Source organism: Salmo salar, chromosome 13, assembly GCF_965601325.2.
Source record: "Salmo salar chromosome 13, fSalSal1, whole genome shotgun sequence".
Classification (NCBI taxonomy): domain Eukaryota; kingdom Metazoa; phylum Chordata; class Actinopteri; order Salmoniformes; family Salmonidae; genus Salmo; species Salmo salar.
Window position 1 is genome coordinate 16,674,983 of NC_138303.1, and position 24,061 is coordinate 16,699,043.

Sequence of the window (24,061 nt, forward strand, 5' to 3'; positions counted from 1 at the left end):
GACAAGGCAGTAAGTCTTTAATTTGGGGAAAATACAACACATTACTGTGTATCACTCTACATATTCTCAACATAGTGGTGGCTGCATCATGTTATGGGTATGCTTGTAATCATTAAGGACCAGTGAGTTTTTCAGGATAAAAAAGAAATGGAATGGAGCTAAGCACAGGCAAAATCCTAGATGTAGTCTAATTGCCCCTACCCTGACTGACAGTCCCCTCACCCTATCACCAACCACCACCCCCTCTCCAATCCCCCTCCAGCAGAGGCGGGACTCCAGCTCCTTCACAACCTTTAAATACCCACACCTGTCACTAATCAGTGTGGCAGATCTTACCATTTCTGTTTGTAAGTGGTTTGCTACAAGACACATTTTCTCTTGTAACACTTTCCTTTGTGTATTTGGATGTTTATGACCAAGTAACCATCCCATCCTTACATCCTCAACCATGTTATCATCTGTCATCATTATCTTCAACAATTTAACTGAAATAATAAACCACAATCTCTAATGGGATCTGCACCACGCCCTAACTCAAACCAACAGTTACAGCAAGATACAGTCCTTTTACCACCACAACTCAGATCAGTTTTTACACTAGAGAAAAACCTGGTTCAGTCTGCTTTCCACCAGATACTAGAAGATGAATTCACCTTTCAGCAGGACAATAACCTAAAACACAAGACCAGATCTACACTGGAGTTGCTTACCAAGAAGACAGTGAATGTTCCTGAATGGCCGAGTTACAGTTTTGACTTAAATCTACTTGAAAATCTCTGGCAAGACCTGAAAATAGTTGTGTAGCAATGATTAACGACCAATTTGACAGCTCTTGAAGAATTCTGAAAAGGAATTTCCACACCTGGAAAATGTCCAGGTGTGGAAAGCTCTTAGAGACGTACCCAGAAAGACTCACAGCTGTAATCGCTGCCAAAGGTGCTTCGACAATGTATTGACTCAGGGGAGTGAATACTTATATAAATTAGATATTTCTATATTTCATTTCCAATACATTTGCAAGCATTTCTAAAAACATCTTTTCACTTTGTTATTATGGAGTTTTGTGTGTAGATGGGTGAGAAAAACAATCAATTTTATTGATTTTGAATTCAGGCTGTAACACAACAACATGTGGAATAAGTCAAGCGGTATGAATACTTTTTGAAGGCACTGTAACCGACCTGATGTTTCTGTAATGATCCTAGGATGTACATGTTGTTTAAGTTAGAGAGATGTAAATGTAGGTTTGGCAAGGTATTCTTCTGAGCACGACCCATCCTTTGCGATGTTAATAAAGACATTAATTGGATTTAAGCATTTGTCCTTTGTTCTCAATATCTTCATTATCATCACAACTCCAAACCCTTCATTACAAAGATGGGTTCAAAATAATCTGAGTAAAATCCATCATTAAAAATATGAATGTTCAGCAAATCTTGCAAGTATTAAACAATTGATGCCTGACAAGCAAGGTTTACAATTGATAAATTAAATTATAGGGCAGCAGGTAGTCTAGCGGTTAAGAGCGTTGGGCCAGTAACTTGGTGAAAAATCGACCGATGTGCCCTTGAGCAAGGCACTTAACCCTAATTGCTCCTGTAAGTTGCTCTGTATAAGTGTCAGCTAAATGACTAACATGTAATATACAACAATTTTACAAAATGTGAAGCATAAAGAATATAATGTAAAGCACTGCATTTTACTGTAATCACATCAGAAATATGGTAATAAGATGACTTCCTGATTTTATTCATCTTGGTTTGACTCCTATTACACAACACTAAGTAGTTTTAAACTGTCAAATAAAGGCTTTGTGAATAGGGACAATACACCCGCCCTTCCTTTTGTGCTCCACTATGGTAGACGGAAGGATACAGAGAGCTCAATTTAATTAAACCCACATTGCAGTATTTACGCAGTAGTGTCAAAATGGTGCTGGGTCCTCTAAAAGTAGCAGGTAGACCTTCCTTACAGATAGGTCAGTGCTATCCGGAATACTTGGGATGTCCCTACCATAAAATTTAACTCTAACCTTAACCATAACCCTTACCCAACCTTAACCTTAACACTTACCCTAACCATAACCATTTTAAATGTCAACTTCAATGGAGCAGGGACGTCCCAAGGATCCCATTTGCACAGACCCTTTCAGATAGATGTTTTGTTTTCACAGTGCCACTCTTTAGTGTGTACATGGGCAGTAGGTAAGTAAACAAAGATACTGGATAAACATAGGTGCAGTAGGTGTTATTGAATGTGAACCATGGCCTGTCACGTCTTTATCCCAAGAACACAGATTTCTCCAGGCCATCCTCCACTTTAGTGTACTCCAGGTGGGATTTGAAATATTTGCTCTCATACCGGGGGCTGTTTCTGACATATTCCAAGTAGTCAGGGGTTCCAGGACAGATGACATTGTCTGCTAGCAGTATGGATCCTTTCCTCAGCAGCTGACACTCCTGACGAAAGACGCAAAGGAACAAGGGAAGAATTGGCTGCTGTTCATTTTCATGCAAAGAAATACAGTACATGTACAGGGTAATTGCAGACATATACAGCTGTTTTTTTTACCTCCAGAAGTTTGATATCAGGCAGGTAGCGGTCTTTCCAGTGGTCCAAGAAGACAAAATCAAACGTTTTAATCCCAAATAGCTCCTGCATTTTGGGGATTAGATCTCCTGAGGCTCCTTCCACCAGACAAATCTGCCAAAACATCATGGGAGTTTTAATAACATAAATATGATTGACTCTATCTACTGTATACCTGTTTGGAATTCAGTCAACACACCAGAGCAATGTTTAAGCATACATAAAAGACCACAATGTGTGTTCTATAGCACCCTCACCTTGTCCTGGAGCCCAGAATACTCAATGATCTGACGAGCCACAGCGGCATAGTCTGGGTTGAACTCCAGGGTAATGAGCTTGGTGCCAGGGGGCAGCAGGCGGGCAATACGAACAGTGGAATAACCACAGTACGTACCCAGCTCTAGGGCAGTGGATGGACTAACCTCGCACACCACAGAGTCCAAGATGGCCCCTAAATACACAGACAGGACAATAATGTGACTAATATAACTACACAGTTCTTTGTGTAGTTTCCTAGGTAACATACGGCATATTACCACATACCAGTATATATTCAAAAGTAACCAGTTATTTGACTGACTGTGTTTGTGGCATGTGCTTATGGCACGTGTCTGTGTGTCAAGTACCCCTCTATGCACGTGAAGTCATGCAGATGTCTTATTGACCCAGAGAAACTGTACATTCATGACTGAGCTTCATGATAAGTCTTAAGGCTATTCTCTCACGAAACAAGATAGACTTGTAGAGGGAGGGAAGAATCCACAGGTCAACATTCAAGAGAGTGTGTAAGAACACACTGAGAGAGGAGGCAACCAGGAAATGCACGTGAAAGCAGAACACAAGGAGTACAAGGTGTACAATACCTTTCTCATCTCCCACATTCATGGCCCATTCAGAATGCCTGCAGAAGTAATCGATAGTAGAGATGACACTCTGAGGGTCTCCTTTGATTGCCTTCTTCTGAACTGCTCTCAGAAGACGCTGGGCATCAGAGGGAGAATGAGGGTTTGAGTGAGAAGAAACAATGAACCAGACCAGAAGAAACTTCTGATATTAATACAGGGGAAAGATTTAAAAAAAATCTTCTATCACTTTTCTGCATTAACAAACGAGTGAATGTAACTGAGTAAACATGAGTTCCAAAGAGTGAAAGGTCTGAGAGGTCACCTGGGGTCGGGTGGATCGGGTGAGGATATTGAGTGCCCTCTCTACAATGGCGTCGTGCCAGAGCAGGGCCAACCATGCATTGTACTGCACAGCTGCAGGGATCAACCAGGAGTACAGGACATACAGAACAGCTGCTCCGCCACAACACAAAGCCAGGAAAGACAGCAACATGCTGGGGAGGAAAAGACCAGACACACTGTTATAGGAGAGCACACTAGGGTACTGTTTCCCTATGTTTGTCCTCAGCAGGCCTCTGTAGCGACAACACTATAATAATATGTTGATTCAACCTACAATTGTAAGGCAACTAGCTACAATAGGATTGTGAGTTTGCTCAACATTTGAGAATATAGCTGAACCAACATACATTCTCAAGTTGAAATGTTCACTCAACTTCGATTCTTAAGTTGAGTGAACATACAATTCAACTTGAGAATTTATTCAACCTCATTTGGATATTTCCCAGTGTAAAATATTAAACTCTTTACATTACATACACTACTGGTCAAAAGTTTTAGAATACCTACTCATTCAAGGGTTTTTCTTTATTTTGACTACTTTCTACATTGTAGAATAATAGTGAAGACATGAAAACTATGAAATAACACATGGAATCATGTAGTAACCAAAAAAGTGTTCAACAAATCAAAATATATTTTATATTTCAGATTCTTCAAATAGCCACCCTTTGCCTTGATGACAGCTTTGCACACTCTTGGCATTCTCTCAACCAGCTTCATGAGGTAGTCACCTGGAATACATTTAAATTAACAGGTGTGCCTTCTTAAATGATAATTTGTGGAATTTCTTTCCTTCCGAATGCGTTTAAGCCAATCAGTTGTGTTGTGACAAGATAGGGGTGGTATACAGATGATAGCACTATTTGTTAAAAGACCATGTCCATATTATGTCAAGAACAGCTCAAATAAGCAAAGAGAAACGACAGTCCATCATTACTTTAAGACATGAAGGTCACTCAATGTGGAAAATGTCAAGAACTTTGAAAGTTTCTTGAAGTGCAGTTGCAAAAACCATCAAGCGCTATGATGAAACTGGTTCTCATGAGGACCGCCACAGGAATTGAAGACGTTACCTCTGCGGCAGAGGATAAGTTCATTAGAGTTACCAGCCCCAGAAATTACAGCCCAAGTATATGCTTCACAGAGTTTAAGTAACAGACACATCTCAACTGTCATTGTCGTGTATGTAGGTGGCAGGGAAGTCAGGCGCAGGAGAAACCAACTTGGTGTAACTGGAGTAGTTTAATATATTAAAACAAACTCCAAAACCAACGTACATAAAATAAACATGGGTGAACATACCCGTCGCACACCTATACAAAATCTACGAACACATAACCACAAACAATCTCCGACAAAGACATGAGGGGAAACAGAGGGTTAAATACACAGCATGTAATAAATGGGATTGGAACCAGGTGTGTAGGAAGACAAGACAAAACCAATGGAAAAATGGATCAATGATGGCTAGAAGACCAGTGACGTCGACCGCCGAGCACCACCCGAACAAGGAGGGGCATCGACTTCGGCAGAAGTCGTGACAGTACCCCCCCCCTTGATGCGCTGCTCCAGCAGCGCGTCGACACCGGCCTCGGGGACGACCCGGAGGACAAGGTGCAGGGCGATCCGGATGGAGACGATGGAACTCTCGCAGCAGGGAAGGATCAATTATGCACGGCTGCAATGTGGTCACTTTCCATCTCCACTCCAGGCGATACCCTAAGAAGGAGACGGACTGTTGAAAGAACAGGCATTTCTCAGCCTTGACATACAGGTCATGCTCCAACAGGCGACCAAGCACTCTGCGCACCAGAGAAACATGCTCGGCGCGTGTAGCGGAGTATATCAGAATGTCATCGATATTCACCACTACACCCTGCCCGTGCAGGTCCCTGAAAATCTCGTCTACAAAAGATTGGAAGACTGATGGAGCATTCTTCAACCCGTACGGCATGACGAGGTACTCATAATGCCCTGAGGTGGTACTAAATGCTGTCTTCCACTCGCCTCCCTCTCGGATACACACCAGGTTGTACGCATTCCTGAGATCCAGTTTTGTGAAAAAGCGCGCCCTGTGCATTAACTCAATCGCCGGGGCGATCAGAGGTAGCTGTAACGCCCTGGCCATAGAGAGGGGTTTTTGTTCTTTATTTTGGTTAGGCCAGGGTGTTACATTGGGTGTTTTTGTATTTCTTTGTTTTGGGCCGTGTGTGGCTCCCAATCAGGCAGAGCTGAAGCTCGTTGTTGCTGATTGGGAGTCACACATAAGGAGCATGTTTTTCCTTTGGGTTTTGTGGGTAATTGTTTCTGTTAGTGTTTGCACCTGACAGGACTGTTTTGGCTGTCAGTTTTCTTGTTTTTTGTATAGTGTTCACGTTGTTCTATTAAAATTCTAATAATGAGCACATCCTCTGCTGCACCTTGGTCTTCTTCCGACGACAGCCCTTACAGAATTACCCACCAAAAATGGACCAAGCAGCGGAGGAGGGAGCAACGGATGGACTATCGTGAGACATGGACAGAACTAAGGATAAGCATTTCCAGGGCTATGGAGGAATTAAGGGAGTCTGAGAGGCAGCCCCAATAATTTTTTGGGGGGGGGGCACAAGGGTAGTTTGGCTGGGCGTGGATGGAGCCCCAGGCCAGCTCCCCGTACCCTTTTTGGGCAGAGACATACTGGACAGGTCCCGTGCTTTGGGGTGATGGGTGCTGTGGCAAGGCCGGGTATTTTTAGGCCGGTATGCACAGTACCAGCGCCCCGCATGTGCCAGGGGAAAGTGGGCATCTAGCCAGTACGGGTGATACCAGTACTGCGCTCGAGACCGCCTGTACGCCTCTACGGTCCAGTGTTTCCCACTCCACGCACTAGCCCTGAGGTGCGTGTCTCCAGGCTGGCACGTCCAGTACCAGCACCACGCATCAAGCTTCTAGTGCGTCAGCCCAGCCTCGACAGTCCAGAGCCGCCCGCCAGCCAGGAGCCACCAGAGCCGCCCGCCAGCCAGGAGCCGCCAGAGCCGCCCGCCAGCCAGGAACCGCCAGAGCCGCCCGCCAGTCAGGAGCCGCCAGAGCCGCCCGCCAGTCAGGAGCCGCCAGAGCCGCCCGCCAGTCAGGAGCCGCCAGAGCTGCCCGCCAGTCAGGAGCCGCCAGGGCCGCCCGCCAGCCAGGAGCCGCCAGAGCCGCTCGCCAGTCAGGAGCCGCCAGAGCCGCTCGCCTGTCCGGAGCCGCCAGAGCCGCCCGCCAGTCCGGAGCCGCCAGGGCCGCCCGCCTGTCCGGAGCCGCCAGAGTCGCCCGCCTGCCCGGACCCGCCAGAGCCGCCCCCCAGCCTGTTGAGTCCTGTGCCTGCGCCCAGGGCCAGGCCTCCTTCATGTCTCCCCAGCCTGGTGAGTCCTGTGCCTGCGTCCAGGGCCAGGCTTCCTTTATGTCTCCCCAGCCTGGTGAATCCTGGGCCAGCGCCGCCAGAGTCGCCCGCCAGCCGGGCGCCGCCGCCAGAGTCGCCCGCCAGCCGGGCGCCGCCACCAGAGTCGCCCGCCTGTCCGGAGCCGCCAGAGCCGCCCGCCAGCCTGGTTAGTCCTGTGCCTGCGCCCAGGGCCAGGCCTCCTTCATGTCTCCCCAGCCTGGTGAGTCCTGTGGCTGCGCCCAGGGCCAGGCCTCCTTCATGTCTCCCCAGCCTGGTGAATCCTGGGCCAGTGCAGCCAGGGTCACCCGCCAGCTGGGCGCAGCCAGGGTCGCCCGCCAGCCGGGCGCAGCCATTGCCGCTTGCCAGCCGGGCGCAGTCATCGCCGCCCGCCATCCGGGCGCAGTCATCGCCGCCCGCCAGCCGGGCGCAGCCATCGCCGCCCGCCAGCCGGGCGCAGAAATCGCCGCCCGCCAACCGGGCGCAGCCATCGCCGCCCACCAGCCGGGCGCAGCCATCGCCGCCCGCCAGCCGGGCGCAACCAGGGCCGCCTGCCAGCCGGGCGCAGTCAGGGTCGCCCACCAGACCTTCAGCGCGGCCAGGTGCGCCACCTAAGAGGGCGACGCCAAGGGTGGAACAGAGGCCACGTCCTGCACCTGAGCCGCCGCCGTAAGAAGGCCCACCCGGACCCTCCCCTTCAGTGTCAGGTTTTGCGGCCGGAGTCCGCACCTTGGGGGGGGGGGGGGGGGTACTGTAACGCCCTGGCCATAGAGAGGGGTTTTTGTTCTTTATTTTGGTTAGGCCAGGGTGTTACATTGGGTGGGCGTTCTATGTTATTTTTTCTATGTTTTTGTATTTCTTTGTTTTGGGCCGTGTGTGGCTCCCAATCAGGCACAGCTGAAGCTCGTTGTTGCTGATTGGGAGTCACACATAAGGAGTATGTTTTTCCTTTGGGTTTTGTGGGTAATTGTTTCTGTTAGTGTTTGCACCTGACAGGACTGTTTTGGCTGTCAGTTTTCTTGTTTTTTGTATAGTGTTCACGTTGTTCTATTAAAAGTCTAATGATGAACACATCCTCTGCTGCACCTTGGTATTCTTCCGACGACAGCCCTTACAGTAGTGGGTAATTGTACCCCACCATGATTTTATTGAGACCTCGATAATCAATGCACGGGCGCAGACCTCCATCCTTCGTCTTCACAAAAAAGAAACTCGAGGAGACGGGTGAAATGGAGGACCGAATGTACCCCTGACGCAGGGATTCGGAGACATATGTTTCCATAGCCACCGTCTCCACCTGTGACAGGGATACACGTGACTCCTGGGAAGTGCAGCGTCTACCATGAGATTTATCGCACAACCCCCCTGTCGATGAGGTGGTAATTGAGTCGCCTTCTTTTTACAGAAGGCAAGAGCCAAATCGGCATATTCGGGGGGAATGTGCACGGTGGAGACCTGGTCTGGACTTTCCACCGTAGTAGCACCAATGGAAACCCCTACACACCTACCTGAGCACTCTCGCGACCCCCCCGTGAGAGCCCTCTGTGGCCAAGAAAAAGTGTGGTTATGACTAGTTAACCAAGGTAGACCCAGCACCACGGGATACGCAGGAGTGTCAATAAGGAAAATAAAAATAAAAATCCTTGTGACCCCCCTGCGTCACCATACTCAAAGGAGCTGTGCCTCCCTGATAAACCCTGACCCTAATGGTCGACTATCTAATGTGTGAACGGGGAAAGGCACATTCACGGGTACAATAGGGATCCCTAAACTATGAGCAAATGCTTGATCAATAAAATTCCCAGCCGTGCCTGAATCTACTAGCGCCTTATGCGGGGAACGAAGGGGGGAAAAAATCTGGAAAAGTGACAGACACAAAAATATAGGCAACAGAGGGCTCTGGATGAGAATGGTGCCTAGTCACCTGGGGTGGCACCAGAGCGCCCTGCCTGCTACCTCGATTCCCAGAAGAACCTACCCGGCACCGACCAGCAGTGTGACCTCTGCGGTCACAGATGGTGCACGAGCGGGAACCCCCTCCGGTCTCCCTGTGCACCCTCTCTCCCAGCTCCATGGGAAGAGGAGGGGGGTGCGGGAGGATGGAACCACCAGACCCCGATCTGAACGTCCGTGAGCAGCCAGCAAGTTGTCCAGCCGGATGGACAGATCCACCAGCTGGTCGAAGGTGAGGGTGGTGTCTCTGCAGGCCAGCTCCCGACGGACGTCCTCACGCAGACTGCAGCAGTAATGGTCGATCAGGGCTCCGTGATTCCATCCTGCACCGGCTGCCAGGGTCCTGAACTCCAGTGCAAAAACCTGGACGCTCCTCGTCTCCTGCCTCAAATGGTAGAAGCGCTCACCCGCCGCTCTGCCCTCGGGTGGGTGGTCGAAGACTGCCCGAAAACGGGCGGGTGAACTCCTCATAATGGTCCAACGCCGCATCTCCTCCTCCACACACAGCGCTGGCCCATTCCAGGGCTCTCCCGGTGAGGCATGAGACGAGGGCGAAACTCTTCTCACGGTCTGATGGAACTGGGTGGACCGTGGCCAGATAAAGGTCTAATTGGAGGAGGAAACCCTGGCAGCCGGCAGTATTTCCGTCATACCCCTGAGGCATGGATATACGGATTCCACCGGGTTCAGGTTGAGAAGGGGCGCGCAGTATAGACCCCGGTTGGGCTGGTGGAGGCGCTGGAAGAACTCCCTGTCTCTCCCAGCGGTCCATATTCTGGACAACGCGATCCATGGCTGCGCACAGATGGTGAAGCTTCTTCGCTTGCTCCTGGAGGAGTCAGCAGGGGTATCCTCTCCTGCTGACTTCATAATTTTGGTCGGAGATTCTGTCATTGTCGTGTGTGTAGGTGGCAGGGAAGTCAGGCGCAGGAGAAACCAACTTGGTGTAACTGGAGTAGTTTAACATATTAAAACAAACTCCAAAACCAACGTACATAAAATAAACATGGGTGAACATACCCGTCGCACACCTATACAAAATTTACGAACACATAACCACAAACAATCTCCGACAAAGACATGAGGGGAAACAGAGGGTTAAATACACAGCATGTAATAAATGTGATTGGAACCAGGTGTGTAGGAAGACAAGACAAAACCAATGGAAAAATGAAAAATGGATCAATGATGGCTAGAAGACCGGTGACGTCGACCGCTGAGCACCACCCGAACAAGGAGGGGCATCGACTTCAGCAGAAGTCGTGACATCAACATCAACTGTTCAGAGAAGACTGTGTGAATCAGGCCTTCATGGTCGAATTGCTGCAAAGAAACCACTACTAAAGGACACCAATAAGAAGAAACATGCTTGGGCAAAGAAACACGAGCAATGGACATTAGACCGGTGGAAATTTGTCCTTTGGTCTGGAGTCCAAATTTGAGATTTTTGTTTCCAACCACTGTGTCTTTGTGAGACGCGGTGTGGTTGAACTGATGATCTCCGCATGTGTATTTCCCACTGTAAAGCATGGAAGAGGAGGTGTTATGGTGTGGGGGTGCTTTGCTGGTGACACTGTCTGTGATTTATCTAGAATTCAAGGCACCAGCATGGCTACCACAGCATTCTGCAGTGATACGCCCTCCCATCTGGTTTGCGCTAAGTGGGACTATCATTTGTTTTTCAACAGGACAATGACCCAACACACCCCCAGGCTGTGTAAGGGCTATTTTACCAAGAAGGAGAGTGATGAAGTGCTGCATCAGATGACCTGGCCTCCACAATCCCCTGACCTCAACCAAATTTAGATGGTTTGGGATGAGTAGGACCGCAGAGTGAAGGAAAAGCAGCCAACAAGTGCTCGGAAAAGCATTCCAGGTGAAGCTGGTTCAGAGAATGCCAAGTGTGTGCAAACCTGTCATCAAGGTGGCTATTTGAATAATCTCAAATATAAAATATATTTTGATTTGGTTAACACTTTTTTGGTTACTTCATGATTCCATATGTGTTATTTCAGAGTTTTGAAGTCTTCACTATTATTCTACAATGTAAAAAATAGTCAAAATAAAGAAAAACTCTTGTATGAGTAGGTGTTCTAAAACTTTTGACCGGTAGTGTATATCATAAGGCCTTTCTTTGAAGGCCTAGTTACACCCTAACGCAGTGGTCTGAAACTCCTGGTTTACAGGCCACATCAAGCCTGCAAGTCACGTTATGCTGGCTTGCAAAGTGATGTGTAACTCCTATTGGAATCCAACCAGAGTGAAGTTAAACAACAAATGAACATTTTAATCACCCGCAACCCGCATTGAGAATGGCTGCCAGGGTAGAGATGATTGATTATGATTATTGAGACTACCTAAATCATATAAACTGGAACAGCCATCTCAGTAACACATGGAAAAAGTGAAACTACTAACAGATTGGATTAGTTTAGAAAAATGTATGTTATTTATGTTCCATAAGATTAATCAACCAATGCAAAAACATGCAAAAACACAGGTATTGAAACAAACAATTATGAAAATCAACCTGCAATAGACCATGCTCTGGGAAATATGATAATGTTGGGTGTGGTTTTGAGCAAACATACATTTGCAATTTTACTCAACAAGCAGAGTATGTTGATTTAACGTACAATTGTAAGGCAACCAGCTGCAATAGGATTGTGAGTTTGCGCAGCATTTGGCCATATAGCTGAACCAACATACAGTGTTGCCTAACCTTCCAAAGGCAAACATGAATTTGTAATTTTACGCAACAAGCTTCTTCAAATTCAGCTCACTTCAAGCAGAGTTGTTGAGTAAACAACACATTAGCTCAAATTCTTGTCCATTTGAAGTACACTCAGCTCACAGAATAACGCTGATTAAGCAATTGGATAAGTTGGCTTTGTTTTTTGTTTTTACAATGTAACTGAACAACCTCAAAATGGGTGGAAGACAAACTAAAAAAGGGTAAAGTCATGACTTTTGAAAAGGGCACTGGCCTTTGTATAGTGAATCTAACTTCATGGTGGTGCAACATGTATAGTTAAGATGAATAACATGCTAGTAAAGATTACTACAGTACTGTGCATGAAGATAAAAGACAGTCTTATGAAGATAGACAGCATGAATTATGCATATCATAAATAAAACCCTATTGGTATTGAATAGTGCTTCACTGGTGTTTGGTTAATATTTTGCAACTCCTCCAATGAATCCCGACAGAACACGACCCATATAAAATCATAAATAATTTCTAATAACCCTCTGTAGACCCAGTTAAATTGGGGCGGCAGGTAGCCTAGTGGTTAGAGTGTTGGGCCAGTAACCGAAAGGTTGCTAGATCGAATCCTTGGGCTGACAAGGTAAAAATCTGTCGTTCTGCCCCTGGACAAGGCAGTTAACCCACTGTTCCTAGGCTGTCATTGTAAATAAGAATTTGTTCTTAACTGATTTGCCTGGTTAAATATGAAATAGAACTAAAATATCAATTTCAAATGAAACTGCAGTGGGAAGAGCTGCTGGAAAGTAAGAAAAAATGTGTAATGCACCACAGTCAGCTCTTTCCTTGCATGTGAAGGAAATGGTGCAACTGTTTTTCTTGGGTCTAGATGTGCTGTTTCTGCACGTATTGTGTGAAAACTGGCTTAAAGCCCAGGGTTAAGAACTGTGTCGCAGTAAAGTCACAATAGGGTCATTCTTGAATTGTGGCGGTAAAGGCTATCCCTTGACTTTGACACCATGTAAAAACACTTTAAAATGACAAAAACATTACAAATAATACATTCTCTGTTTTATTTAAAACATATGTAAGTCCTTTTTACTGCAACACATCTATTTGTATGCATTGTAAAAACTATTGGGGGCGAGCAGGTTGGCTTGTCCCACTGGTGATGTGAAGAGGTGTGGTGACATATTTTGGGGATATATATATATATATACTATTTTGAAGGCTAGACAGTGAGGAAACATATTTAATATATTGTATAGATCAATCAAAACAAGGAAGGCTATTAAAATACTTTTTTACTAGTATGATGTGTCCCTTGGTTTTATGTCATTAGTGTTACCACCTTAAAAATCACTGAATACAAAGATATGTAAGGACCTTGAGCATTCTCTCCGGTGGCAAACTGTTATCTGAGGAGGGGTCTACAAAGAAAATGATTAGCTAATCACACCCTTTTAGTATGTCATAAATGTGAGGATTCCATTGATAATTTGGTGAGTCTAGTGTCTCTTGGTGTTAGTCAATTTAAATGAAGGGAAATAACATTGTGACCAAAATTATTAATCATATCACTTTAGTAAATCATTTTTAAAGGATTGATGACCTTAGATTTGAGCATTTGTGGCATCCGTTTCAGAAAATCCAAACTTTCCTAAAATGTGTTAATGATGTTGCAATCATTTGTGTTATTACTCCAAAATTGAACAGATGTATATCAAGGAAATCAAATTGTGCTCCTATTACAATGTCAGGGTTTGGCCAATATAGAACAACAACGCAACATGTTGACAAATTAGTCCCATTACAACCCTCCCTAATTAGTAGGCAGCAATACACTTTGGACCGGAGTTTCCTTTCAGTTGTTGTTGAGGACTTAAGAGCCCACGACTTCAAAAAATCAATAGAGGTGCCTGAGAAATGTTCACACGGTGAATTAAAGACGCTATCACCCACTGGGCAAAAAAACGGGATGAATCAATGTTGTTTTCATGTAATTTCAACAACAAAGAAATCTATCAACATAAGGACATTTCGTATTTTTTTGTCACCCAACTTTTAACCTAAATCCAATGACATGGGGACATTTGTTGTTGATTTCAACTTGAATTCACAACTCAAACAAATATGAATTGAAAATCGACGTTGAACTGAGCAGGTAGATGAGATAGGAGCAATAGCAGAAGCAGTAGCAGACAGGCGGTGAGGAATCTGTCAGCCGAGACAATATTAGTTTACACACGGATAATAAAGCATGTGATGATTTTATACTAATCTCTTTGGGGGAGGTTGAAGTCATGTTCAAGCTTCATTACATGGCCAAGTAAAAATATTTTGCTCTGCAAATTACCAAGAAAAAATATATATTTCATGCAATATCAAATATATCTATATATATTATATACATATGAATTTAAGTAATTCTACACTAACATATTATACATGTTCTCAGATGTCAGTAAGCCCTCTTATTTCAGGTCATGGCAAAGCACCACAAACAATACTGTTATTGTGGTGGGGGGAGTTTCAAGTTAACATTTTTCACATTTTCTAAACAGCAACACACACACAGAAAGCAATCTCACCATGGCTTTTCATGGAATTTAACACAACAAAGAAAGGACAGGCAAACTGTTGAACATAATTCTGAAACATAATTTCCAATAGAGCCATATCTTACTTCCTGCTGATGTCTCCAAGCTCAGAGCTGCTTCTCCACAACCTCTTATCCTTTGTTGCCTATTTCCCCTTTAAGTCCCTCACCACACTACAGGGCATACTCCTCTCTCACTCTCTCTCACTCGCTCTTTCGCTCTTCCCCTCGCACTGTTCTCTCTCGCTATTACTCTCCCAGGCAGCTTTGACGTGAGCTGAAAGGAATGTGCAGCTTTAGGTCAAACTGCAGAGCTTGGCTCAGTTGCACACACACAGTGACATAGCATAAGCCCCAAAACACACCCACACAAAGAGAGAAAGGCTAATCAACAGCCAACTGGGCAGAGTTTTAAATCCCTCTTTAGCCAATCATGCAATAATCCTATCTCTTTCTTTCTTCCTCTTGCCATGCTCCTCTCTCTGTCATCCTATCCTATCTCTCTCTTCCTTCTCTTGCTATGCTCCTGTCTCTCTCTTCCTATCCTATCTCTCGATTTCTGCCCCTCCCCCCTCTCCACCCTCCCCTTACTACAGTAATTCAAACATTCTGTAAAATAGAGAGAGCAGCAGGAGAACTACACCCTGTATGGACTGCATTTTGTCACATTCAGGATATGCCTGAATGGAAACAGCTTGAATAACACTTCATTATTACAACAAAATGAGAAGAAAAGAAAAACAGTCTTGAAACATAAAATATGAAAACATGGTTAAAATAGAATCAATAATGGCAGTTGGGCAGTGGGAATGGCAGTTACATGTAAGTGTCCCTGGATGCTGTTTTGCAGACCACCATACCCTGCCTGACCTTATGGGCCTCTACCAGGAGGGCCAGAGGGTGGAGAGGCACAGCATCATTCTCTCTCTGTACCTGCCATCCGCAATCTCCATCACACTTGAACACAGATGCTCCCTCCCAGCTAGCGCATCCCCACACACTGGAAAAACACACACTGTTATTATGTGAGATTGCCTGTAAAACATGTTAGCAAAACACATGCTACACTTTTGATAATAATCTCTATTTAATTAATATGCTGCATTGTAGTGCATTTCCACCTGTAATAAATAATAATACTGTACTGTCATTATCTGCAGCATAGAGAGATAAATCCAGTTTTTCCACTGTGTATTTCATGAAGCTGCCGCTAGCCTTATTGCTTGTGTGATATTGATATACACACACACACACACACACACCACACACACACACACACACACACACTGGGCTATTGATATTTTATTCTGAGCCTAGTCCAGACTAAACAGTGACTTCTTGTGGCCAGTGGATGTATCATCCTATGATACTGCAATCCAGGTTGACATTTGCATGTTTACTTAGCTACTCGGTCCCAGTGTTTTTCATTATTCCGATTAATAAACCATCTATAGCACTGCATTTTGCTGTTGTTCAGTCCATTGAATATGTCAGTTGGAATGAGTTCTCAGCAAAAAATAAACAGAAACCATAAAGCTATGTGCTCTATATAACTACAGCCCATTGCAGAGTACAGGACTTGCCAGTATTATAAGTAATACTGGGCTGCTGAGCTCAACAGTCATGGTTGGTATGTTAGCCCTAGTCTTCCAGGGTCAAGAGTTTTCCACATTTACGGTTTTCTGTCAAGTCTCTGTGGCATGTTTAGAGAGAGGTGCTGCAGTTATGTCTCTGCCTGGACAACAACACAGGAGTGACTGACGACGTCACCATGGTTATTGAGCTAACTTTTAGGTCTGTTTTCCTATCATAGGTTATTTCAGATTGAATGAGTACTAACTTGTTTGAAACTGGCCCAGGGAATTTTTGGTCTGTGCTATCCGGGATCCATGGGACATACCTACCCCATTGAAGTTGAAATTCTAAAGCCATAAGCAAACAAGAAAATGCTAATCTAGTGACCGGGGACTTAAATGCAAGAAAACTGAAATACGTTTTACCTCATTTCTACCAGCATGTCACATGTGCAACTGGAGGGAAAAAACTCTAGATTACCTTTACTCCAAACACAGTGACACGTACAAACCTCTCCCTTGCCCTCCAATTGGCAAATCTGACCATAACTCTATCCTTCTAATTCCTGTTTACAAGCAAAAACTAAAACAGGAATTACCAGTTACACGCTCAATACGGAAGTGGTCCAATGAAGCGGATGCTAAGCTACAGGAATGTTTCGCTAGCACAGACTAAAATATGGTCCGGGATTCATCTGACAGCATTGAGAAGTATACCATATCAACGGCTTCATTAATAAGTGTATCGATGACTTCGTCTCCACAGTGATTGTACGTACATATTCCAACCAGAAGCCATGGATTACAGGCAACATCCGCACTGAGCTAAAGGTTAGAGCTGCCGCTATCAAGGAGTGGGACACTAATCCGGACGCTTATAAAAAATCCTGCTATGCCCTCCGACGAACCATCAAACAGGCAAAGTGCCAATAGAGGACTAAGATCGAATCCTACTACACCGGCTCTGACGATTGTTGGATATGGCAGGGCTTGCAAACTATAACGGATTACAAAGGGAAACCCAGCCATGAGCTTCCCAGTGACACGAGCCTACCAGATCAGCTAAATGCTTTCTATGCTCGCTTCGAGGCAAGCAACACTGAACCATGCATATGTGCACCAGCTGTTCCGGACAACTGTGTGATCACGCCATCCATAGCCGGTGCGAGTAAGACCTTTAAACAGGTTAACATTCACATGGCTGCAGGGCCAGTCCACCTGGCCGTGCTGCTGCTCCAGTTTCAACTGTTCTGCCTGCGGCTATGGAACCCTGACCTGTTCACCGGATGTGCTTGTTGCACCCTCGACAACTACTATGATTATTATTATTTGACCATGCTGGTCATTTATGAACATTTTAACATCTTGACCATGTTCTGTTATAATATCCACCCTGCACAGCCAGAAGAGGACTGGCCACCCCTCATAGCCTGGTTCCTCTCTAGGTTTCTTCCTAGGTTTTTGGCCTTTCTAGGGAGTTTTTCCTAGGGAGTTTTTCCTAGCCACCGTGCTTCTTTCACATGCATTGCTTGCTGTTTGGGGTTTTAGGCTGGGTTTCTGTACAGCACTTTGAGATATCAGCTGATGTACGAAGGGCTATATAAATACATTTGATTTGATTTGATTACCAGGATGCATACTTAGCGCATGAGTTGACCAGCTGGTAAGTTTCTTCACTGACATCTTCAACCTCTCCCTGACCCAGTCTGTAATACCTACATGTTTAAAGCAGACCACCATAGTCCGTGTGCCCAAGAACGCCAAGGGAACCTGTCGCCCTGTAACTATCGCCCTGTAGCACTCACATCTGTAGCCATGAAAGGATTTGAAAGGCTGTTCATGGCTCACATCAACACCCTCATCCCAGACAACATGGACCCACTCCAATTTGCATACCGCCCCAACAGATCCACAGATGAAGCCATCTCTATTGCACTTCACACTGCAATTTCCCACCTGGACAAAAATAACACCTATGTGAGAATGCTGTTCATTGACTACAGCTCAGCGTTCAACACACCAGTGCCCTCCAAGCTTATCACTAAGCTAGGGACCCTGGGACTGAACACCTCCTTCTGCAACTGGATCCTGGACTTCCTGATGGGCCACCCCAGGTGCTGTGGGTAGGCAACAACACATCCGCCACGCAAAAATGTGTGCTGCTGTGGGGTTCTCCAGGACCAGAGTTGGGAACCACTGCATTAGAGCAACAGAAAAGAGAAAAAATAGTTTTGCAATGGAAAACTAAAATAAACGTTTTCTCATTGGACAAGTCCAGGTAGTCCCTCCCTGTTTTTACTTGTTTCCTTCAATTTGGTGGTTGTTCCACTGGATATCATAAGGTGAATGCACCAATTTGTAAGTCGCTCTGGATAAGAGCGTCTGCTAAATGACGTAAATGTAAATGTAAATGCAAGACTCCAACCCCATCATTAAGTTTGCCGACGACGCAACGATGGTAGGCCTGATCACCGAGGTCAGAGACCTGGCAGTGTGGTGCCAGGACAACCTCTCCCTCAACGTGAGCAAGACCAAGGAGCTAATCGCGGACTTCAGGAAACGGAGGGCCGAGCACACCCCCATTCAGATCGACAGGGCTGTAGTGGAGCGGGTCGAGAACATCAAGTTCCTTGGTGTTCACATCACTAAGAACCTATCATGGTCCAAACACACCAAAAAGTTGTGAAGAGAGAACGACAGCGGCTATTCCCCTCTGGAGGCTGAAAAGATTTAGCAATGGTCCTCAGATCCTCAAAAAGTTCTAAACTTGGACCATCGAGAGCATCCTGACTAGTTGCATCACCGCTTGGTATGGCAACTGCTCTGCATCCAACCGCAAGGCGCTATAGAGCGTAGACCTCTATACCAGGCGGTGTTAGAGGAAGGCCCTAAAAATTGTCAAACACTCCAGCCACTGAAGTCATAGACTGTTCTCTCTGCTACCGCACGGCAAGCGGTACCGGAGCCCCAAGTCTGGGACCAAAAGGCTCCTTAACAGCTTCTACTCCCAAGCCATTAGACTGCTGAACAGTTAATCAAATGGCTACCAGGACAATTTGCATTGAACCCTTATTTTATTATAATAATTTTTTGCACTGACTCTCTTGCACAGGCTCAATGTATACTCAATGGACTCTAACCACATACATACCACACTGACACTCCAACACACACACCCTGCTGCTACTCTTTGTTTATTATCTATGCCAAGTCACTTTACCCATACCGACATGCACATATTACCTCAATTACCTCGTACTCCTGCACATTGACTCTGGAACCAGTACCCCTTGTATATAGTCTCCTTATTGTTTTTACATTTACTTTTTATTTTATTTAAACAGGCAAGTCAGTTAAGAACAAATTCTTATTTAAAATGACAGCCTATCCCGGCCAAACACGGACGATGGTGGGCCAATTGTGCGCCGCCCTATGGGACTCCCAATCACAGCCGGATACGATACAGCCTGGATTCGAACCAGGGACTGTAGTGATGCCTCTTGCACTGAGATACAGTGCCTTAGACTTCTGCACCACTCGGGCACTCATTGTTTTACTGTTTTTCCTTTAGTTTATTTAGCAAATGTTTCTTACTAACTTTTTTAAAACTCTGCATTGTTAGTTTAAGGGCTCGTAAGTAAGCATTTCATGGTAAGGTCTTCACCTGTTGTATTCGGCTCATGTGACAGATACAATTGAATTTGACATTTAAAATGGTTACGTTAAGGGTTAAGGTTAGGCAAGGGTAATGGTTAGGGTAGGGGTAAGGTTAGTGTTTAGGGCAGGCATGCCAAGGATCCCAGATAGCACTGACCGGGAATTTTTGCAACCAATCACCCAAGTTCTTCCATATTGAGATCATTATAATGAATTGATCAGTTATCTCCAGTGTTTGTTTATTTACAACATTGCAATTGTGCATGCTACAATCCAATGCAGTTGTATCTGCTATATATACACCTATACCTACCTTTAACTACCATGTAAAAGGTCTTCAGAGGTTTAACGCTCATTTGAAACCCTATTTCCTGCGTCTTTTAGCGTTTTTACAGGTCAACACATAGAAGTTCAGCAGATGTAAACATTTACGTCAATCCCCTATTCACAAAGAACGGTTTTTGCTCGTTCTTACCGGGGCAACATTCAGTTGCCAAACGTTGTCGAACGTTGCAGACAGAAATTAAATTAATAGAGCCGACATGAGTCCTTGTTTTACAAGCCAGAGAAGCATGTTTCTTCTATATATCACATGTCTATCTTAATGTTCCAAAACGCTGTGTCCCGATGAACGCGACCCTGCACTCAATATCCCCTGAGTGGGACAAGGCAATGGTACAGTCCACAGTCTTAGCTTGTTGAATGGAATTTGGGTCATTCCACTGTAAGCTTTTCCTATTCTATTAGGATAATATGAGGAATTTCTATACATTTTGAATAGCTTCCATTGATAGAGACGTATTAGTTAAAAATACCCAGACAAAACGGAAACAATAAAAAACACTGTGGAATGTCACACGACCTGATTTGGGGCTGGTAAGCGAATGCGTAATTAACGGATCTCCATCTCTCCAATCAGCCGGAGTGAGTGACTCCAGAATCTATTCGCAGCTGCTCTACTACCCTCCGCATTTGGAACTGAACAGCTGCTAAAACGTTTGAACAATTTTTCAGAATGCGAACAGGGCATGCTGTCAGACAGGGGCGAACCGGTGCTGTATCTCAACCAGCAGAATAATGGCTGAGGACTATTGGGAGAGCACACTGGCTTTGGGATATTTTTGCTAAGATTACAAGGGCATACGGGATCTCGCGTCCTCGGGTAAGCGACAAAGCAGTCTGTCCTTGTTGCGCAAAACGGTATTTACACCGGGTTGGTTAGCTAGATACGATTTAAAAAAGGTTTTTGTCAATAGCTACGTTCCGCCGAAAATACTTGATAGCTTGTTGCAGCAACCACTGTTGATGTCAAAAGATCGGTTTACAGTACCTCCCACTTTTAAAGCTCTTCAATCACACGTATTACAATAATTCAACATTGTCTTTGTTGAAGAATAAAACATGTCCAATGGCATGTCCGTGATCGCCGCATTCAAATCATTCATAGACTTTGAATCGCTTTCATTCCAATGCATAATCATGCGTAAATGAAACATGTTGCGAGCTAGCTGTAGTTTAGCAAGGAAGGGCCGAGCTGTGCGCAACCACTGAAGCTAGCTTGATAGCTATAGCTAACTAACTAGATCATTATTAACTTGTTAACGGCGATGACTTTTCTGTCGTGTACCATTGGTTTCTATTGCACACATTAGCTGAATGATTCTTGCATTATAGCTACGAAACCTCATAAAGCGAAACAGCTTAACCAGCTAAACCTAGGTCACAAATCCTTATTTAGGATATCCCTTCAAAATGAATCGTGCGTACATAATGTGATGGACGTAACGCTACCGGGTATTTTCCTATCCTGGTCAGCTAGCTACAGTCAGTCTGTTTAGTTTTTGTCAGATGGGAACCCAGCAAACTTAAGGGTCTTTCGGGATGCCATTGGGGAGACCCTCTACACTGTGTGAATAGCTAATTTGCCCACTTGCATGCAATATCTAGTTTATTGCTTGTTTTTGTCATGATTACCCCGGTTGCATATGAGCTAAGGATGCACGACTAGCTGCTATGTTGTTGATTAACTGCAGTCACAAACCTCCAGGGTGCTAGTCACCTGCTGTTGACAACCTGGGCATTGCCTTCAAAACGTCATCTTGATGTTGAGCTGTCCCATCAGTACCAGGCGGGCAGGGAGCCCTGTCTGATTCTCATGGTCACACTGCTCCATGTCAACAAGGTTCATGATGCACCAGTTTTAAAAGAATGTGAACACAGACACATAGGGACAACTAGGCCTATCTGAGAGGATGCCAATGCACCCGGCCAGTTTCTGTGTTCCTGCTGTGTTTTTGTTTTATTTCTACAATTGTAAAGTGACTTTGGGTCCTTAAAAGCGCTAGATCCCATTTTATTATTATTATTAAGGCCAGGCTTGACTACAAATTATTTCTAAGAATTATTCAGGCAGGCACTTTGTTTAATTTTACATTTAGCCTAACTGCACAAGACGAGTTAAGTTTAATATTTCAAACAACAAAGTAAATAGCCTCTTAAAATCAAATACCTCTTTGGAGTGTCTTCATCTAAGATTTCACTTCTAGATTTCCCTGCAATGGAATCCAGAGGAGATGAAAACCTTACTCCACTCTCACCATCCAAAGTATTCCAACTATTTCAAACGTTTTCTCTGTGAATCCTTTGTGAAAATATGATTTAGGTTAACTAATGGTCAGTCAGTGACATACCCAATAGCCTTTCCAACAACAGTAGAACCACTTTAGATTGTTGAGATAATGATGACATTCCAAAAGAGAGGACATTCTCAACATGCCTCAGGGTCTTAGTATAAACAAAGAAATTCTTACACCAGGGCTATCTAAGCCCCATAAGATTACCCTGTCCGCCCTCCTGCTCACCCCATGCCGCCAAAGTCTACAGCACTAACACAACTGTCACCAGATAGCCTAGAAGTGCCCATTTTCTTTGGATGGTCAGCATTCAGAGTGCATACAGAAGAAGTCCCTTTTTAGGCCAATATGCAATTTTATGGGTCACCAAGCGTCTAGCCTTCAAAAGAGCAGCTTTGGAGCTGAAACTGTTGGGCATCGTCGTGCCAAATTGAGTCATTAGTCACAAGGCAAAAACATGGGCTTCTGGAGGTTTGGCACAACTTTAGTAGTCGGCCCAGTCCTGAATATCTCACAGATGCTCAAGAGACTAACTGCTATTTTTTCCACTGGTATTTAGTATTTACTTTTTCAGTACTATTTGTAAGATAAGTTGAGATGTAGTTTTCAAGGTCATTGAACATGTCTGTTTTCTAGTGGTTTGCTTTATATTGCAATGCAGAGTGAAATCAATACACGTGCTGTGATGCCAAGGGAGAACGACTGCCCCTTCTTATTGAAGCCACGGAAGTTCAAGTCCGACCGCGGTTCTGCAGGCATTGTTAGCAGAAAACAAGATTCTCCATTATAGTGAATGAAAAAAGGCCAGTCTTTGTGGTCAATCTTTGTTTAAATATACAGTACCAGTCAAAAGTTTGGACACACCTTCTCATTCAAGGGTTTTTCTTTATTTTTACTATTTTCTACATTGTACAATAATAGTGAACACATCACAACTATGAAATAACACATGGAATCATGTAGTAACCAAATAAGTGTTAAACAAATCAACATTTATTTTATATTTGAGATTCTTCAAAGTAGCCACCCTTTGCCTTGCTGACAGCTTTGCCTACTCTTGGCATTCTCTCAACCAGCTTCATGAGGTAGTCACCTGGAATGCATTTCAGTTAACAGATGTACATTGTTAATTTGAGGAATTTCTTTCTTAATGTGTTTGAGCCAATCAGTTGTGTTGTGACAAGGTAGGGGTGGTATACAGAAGATAGCCCTATCTGGTAAAAGACCAAGTCCATATTATGGCAAGAACAGCTCAAATAAGCAAAGAGAAACAACCGTCCATCAGAACTTTGAAAGTTTCTTAAAGTGCAGTTGTAAAAACCATCAAGCGCTATGATGAAACTGGCTCTCATGAGGACCGCCACAGGAAAGGAAGACCCAGAATTATCTGCTGCAGAGGATAAGTTAGAGTTAACTGCACCTCAGATTGCAGCCCAATTAAATGCTAACAGACACACCTGAATATCAACTGTTCATTGAGACTGTGTGAATCAGGTCTTCCTTTCCTGTGGCGGTCGAATTGCTACATAGAAACCACTACTAAAGGACACCAATAAGAAGAGACTTGCTTGGGCCAAGAAACACAAGCAATGGCCATTAGACCGGTGGAAATCTGTCCTTTCGTCTGATGATTCCAAATGTTCGATTTTTGGTTCCAACCGCCGTGTCTTTGTGAGGCGCATAGTAGGTTAACGGATGATCTCCGCATACGTGGTTCCCACTGTGAAGCATGGAGGAGAAGGTGTGGGGGTGCTTGCTGGTGATACTG

General features: G+C 44.8%; 2 protein-coding genes across 6 annotated transcripts in view; one reads left to right on the forward strand and one right to left on the reverse strand.

The window, feature by feature from the left end:
• On the reverse strand, positions 1–22,188 carry comta (catechol-O-methyltransferase a). 3 transcript variants are annotated; one of them, XM_045692982.2, is made up of 6 exons: positions 22,170–22,188; positions 3,757–3,928; positions 3,453–3,570; positions 2,847–3,040; positions 2,572–2,703; positions 1–2,459 (listed from the first exon to the last, which is right to left on the reverse strand). In XM_045692982.2, exons 2-6 carry the CDS (start codon positions 3,925–3,927, stop codon positions 2,280–2,282), a joined length of 795 nt encoding a protein of 264 aa, XP_045548938.2. In that variant the 5' UTR covers position 3,928; positions 22,170–22,188; the 3' UTR covers positions 1–2,279. The 3 variants fall into 3 exon arrangements, with proteins under 3 accessions (XP_045548938.2, XP_013990071.1, XP_013990070.1); XM_014134596.3 differs by lacking the exon at positions 22,170–22,188 and adding an exon at positions 19,974–19,992; XM_014134595.3 differs by lacking the exon at positions 22,170–22,188 and adding an exon at positions 14,517–14,917.
• The window catches only part of cdk16 (cyclin dependent kinase 16), a 27,718-nt gene continuing 24,048 nt past the window's right edge, over positions 20,392–24,061 (forward strand). For 2 of the 3 annotated variants that reach the window (XM_014134592.3, XM_014134594.3), the window contains exon 1: positions 20,392–20,822. The gene's annotated coding sequence lies outside the window, so the exon portion shown is untranslated. The remainder of the gene's footprint in view (positions 20,823–24,061) is intronic. The other variant, XM_014134593.3, reaches the window with a different exon arrangement.

Coding starts and splice junctions, on each gene's coding strand:
- comta (XM_045692982.2), bottom strand. CDS start 3,927: ATGTTGCTGTCTTTCCTGGCTTTGTGTTGTGGCGGAGCAGCTGTTCTG. Junction 3,041..3,452: donor GAATGTGGGAGATGAGAAAG/GTATTGTACACC, acceptor CTGTGTATTTAG/GGGCCATCTTGGACTCTGTG. Junction 2,460..2,571: donor CTGATATCAAACTTCTGGAG/GTAAAAAAAACA, acceptor GTCTTTCGTCAG/GAGTGTCAGCTGCTGAGGAA.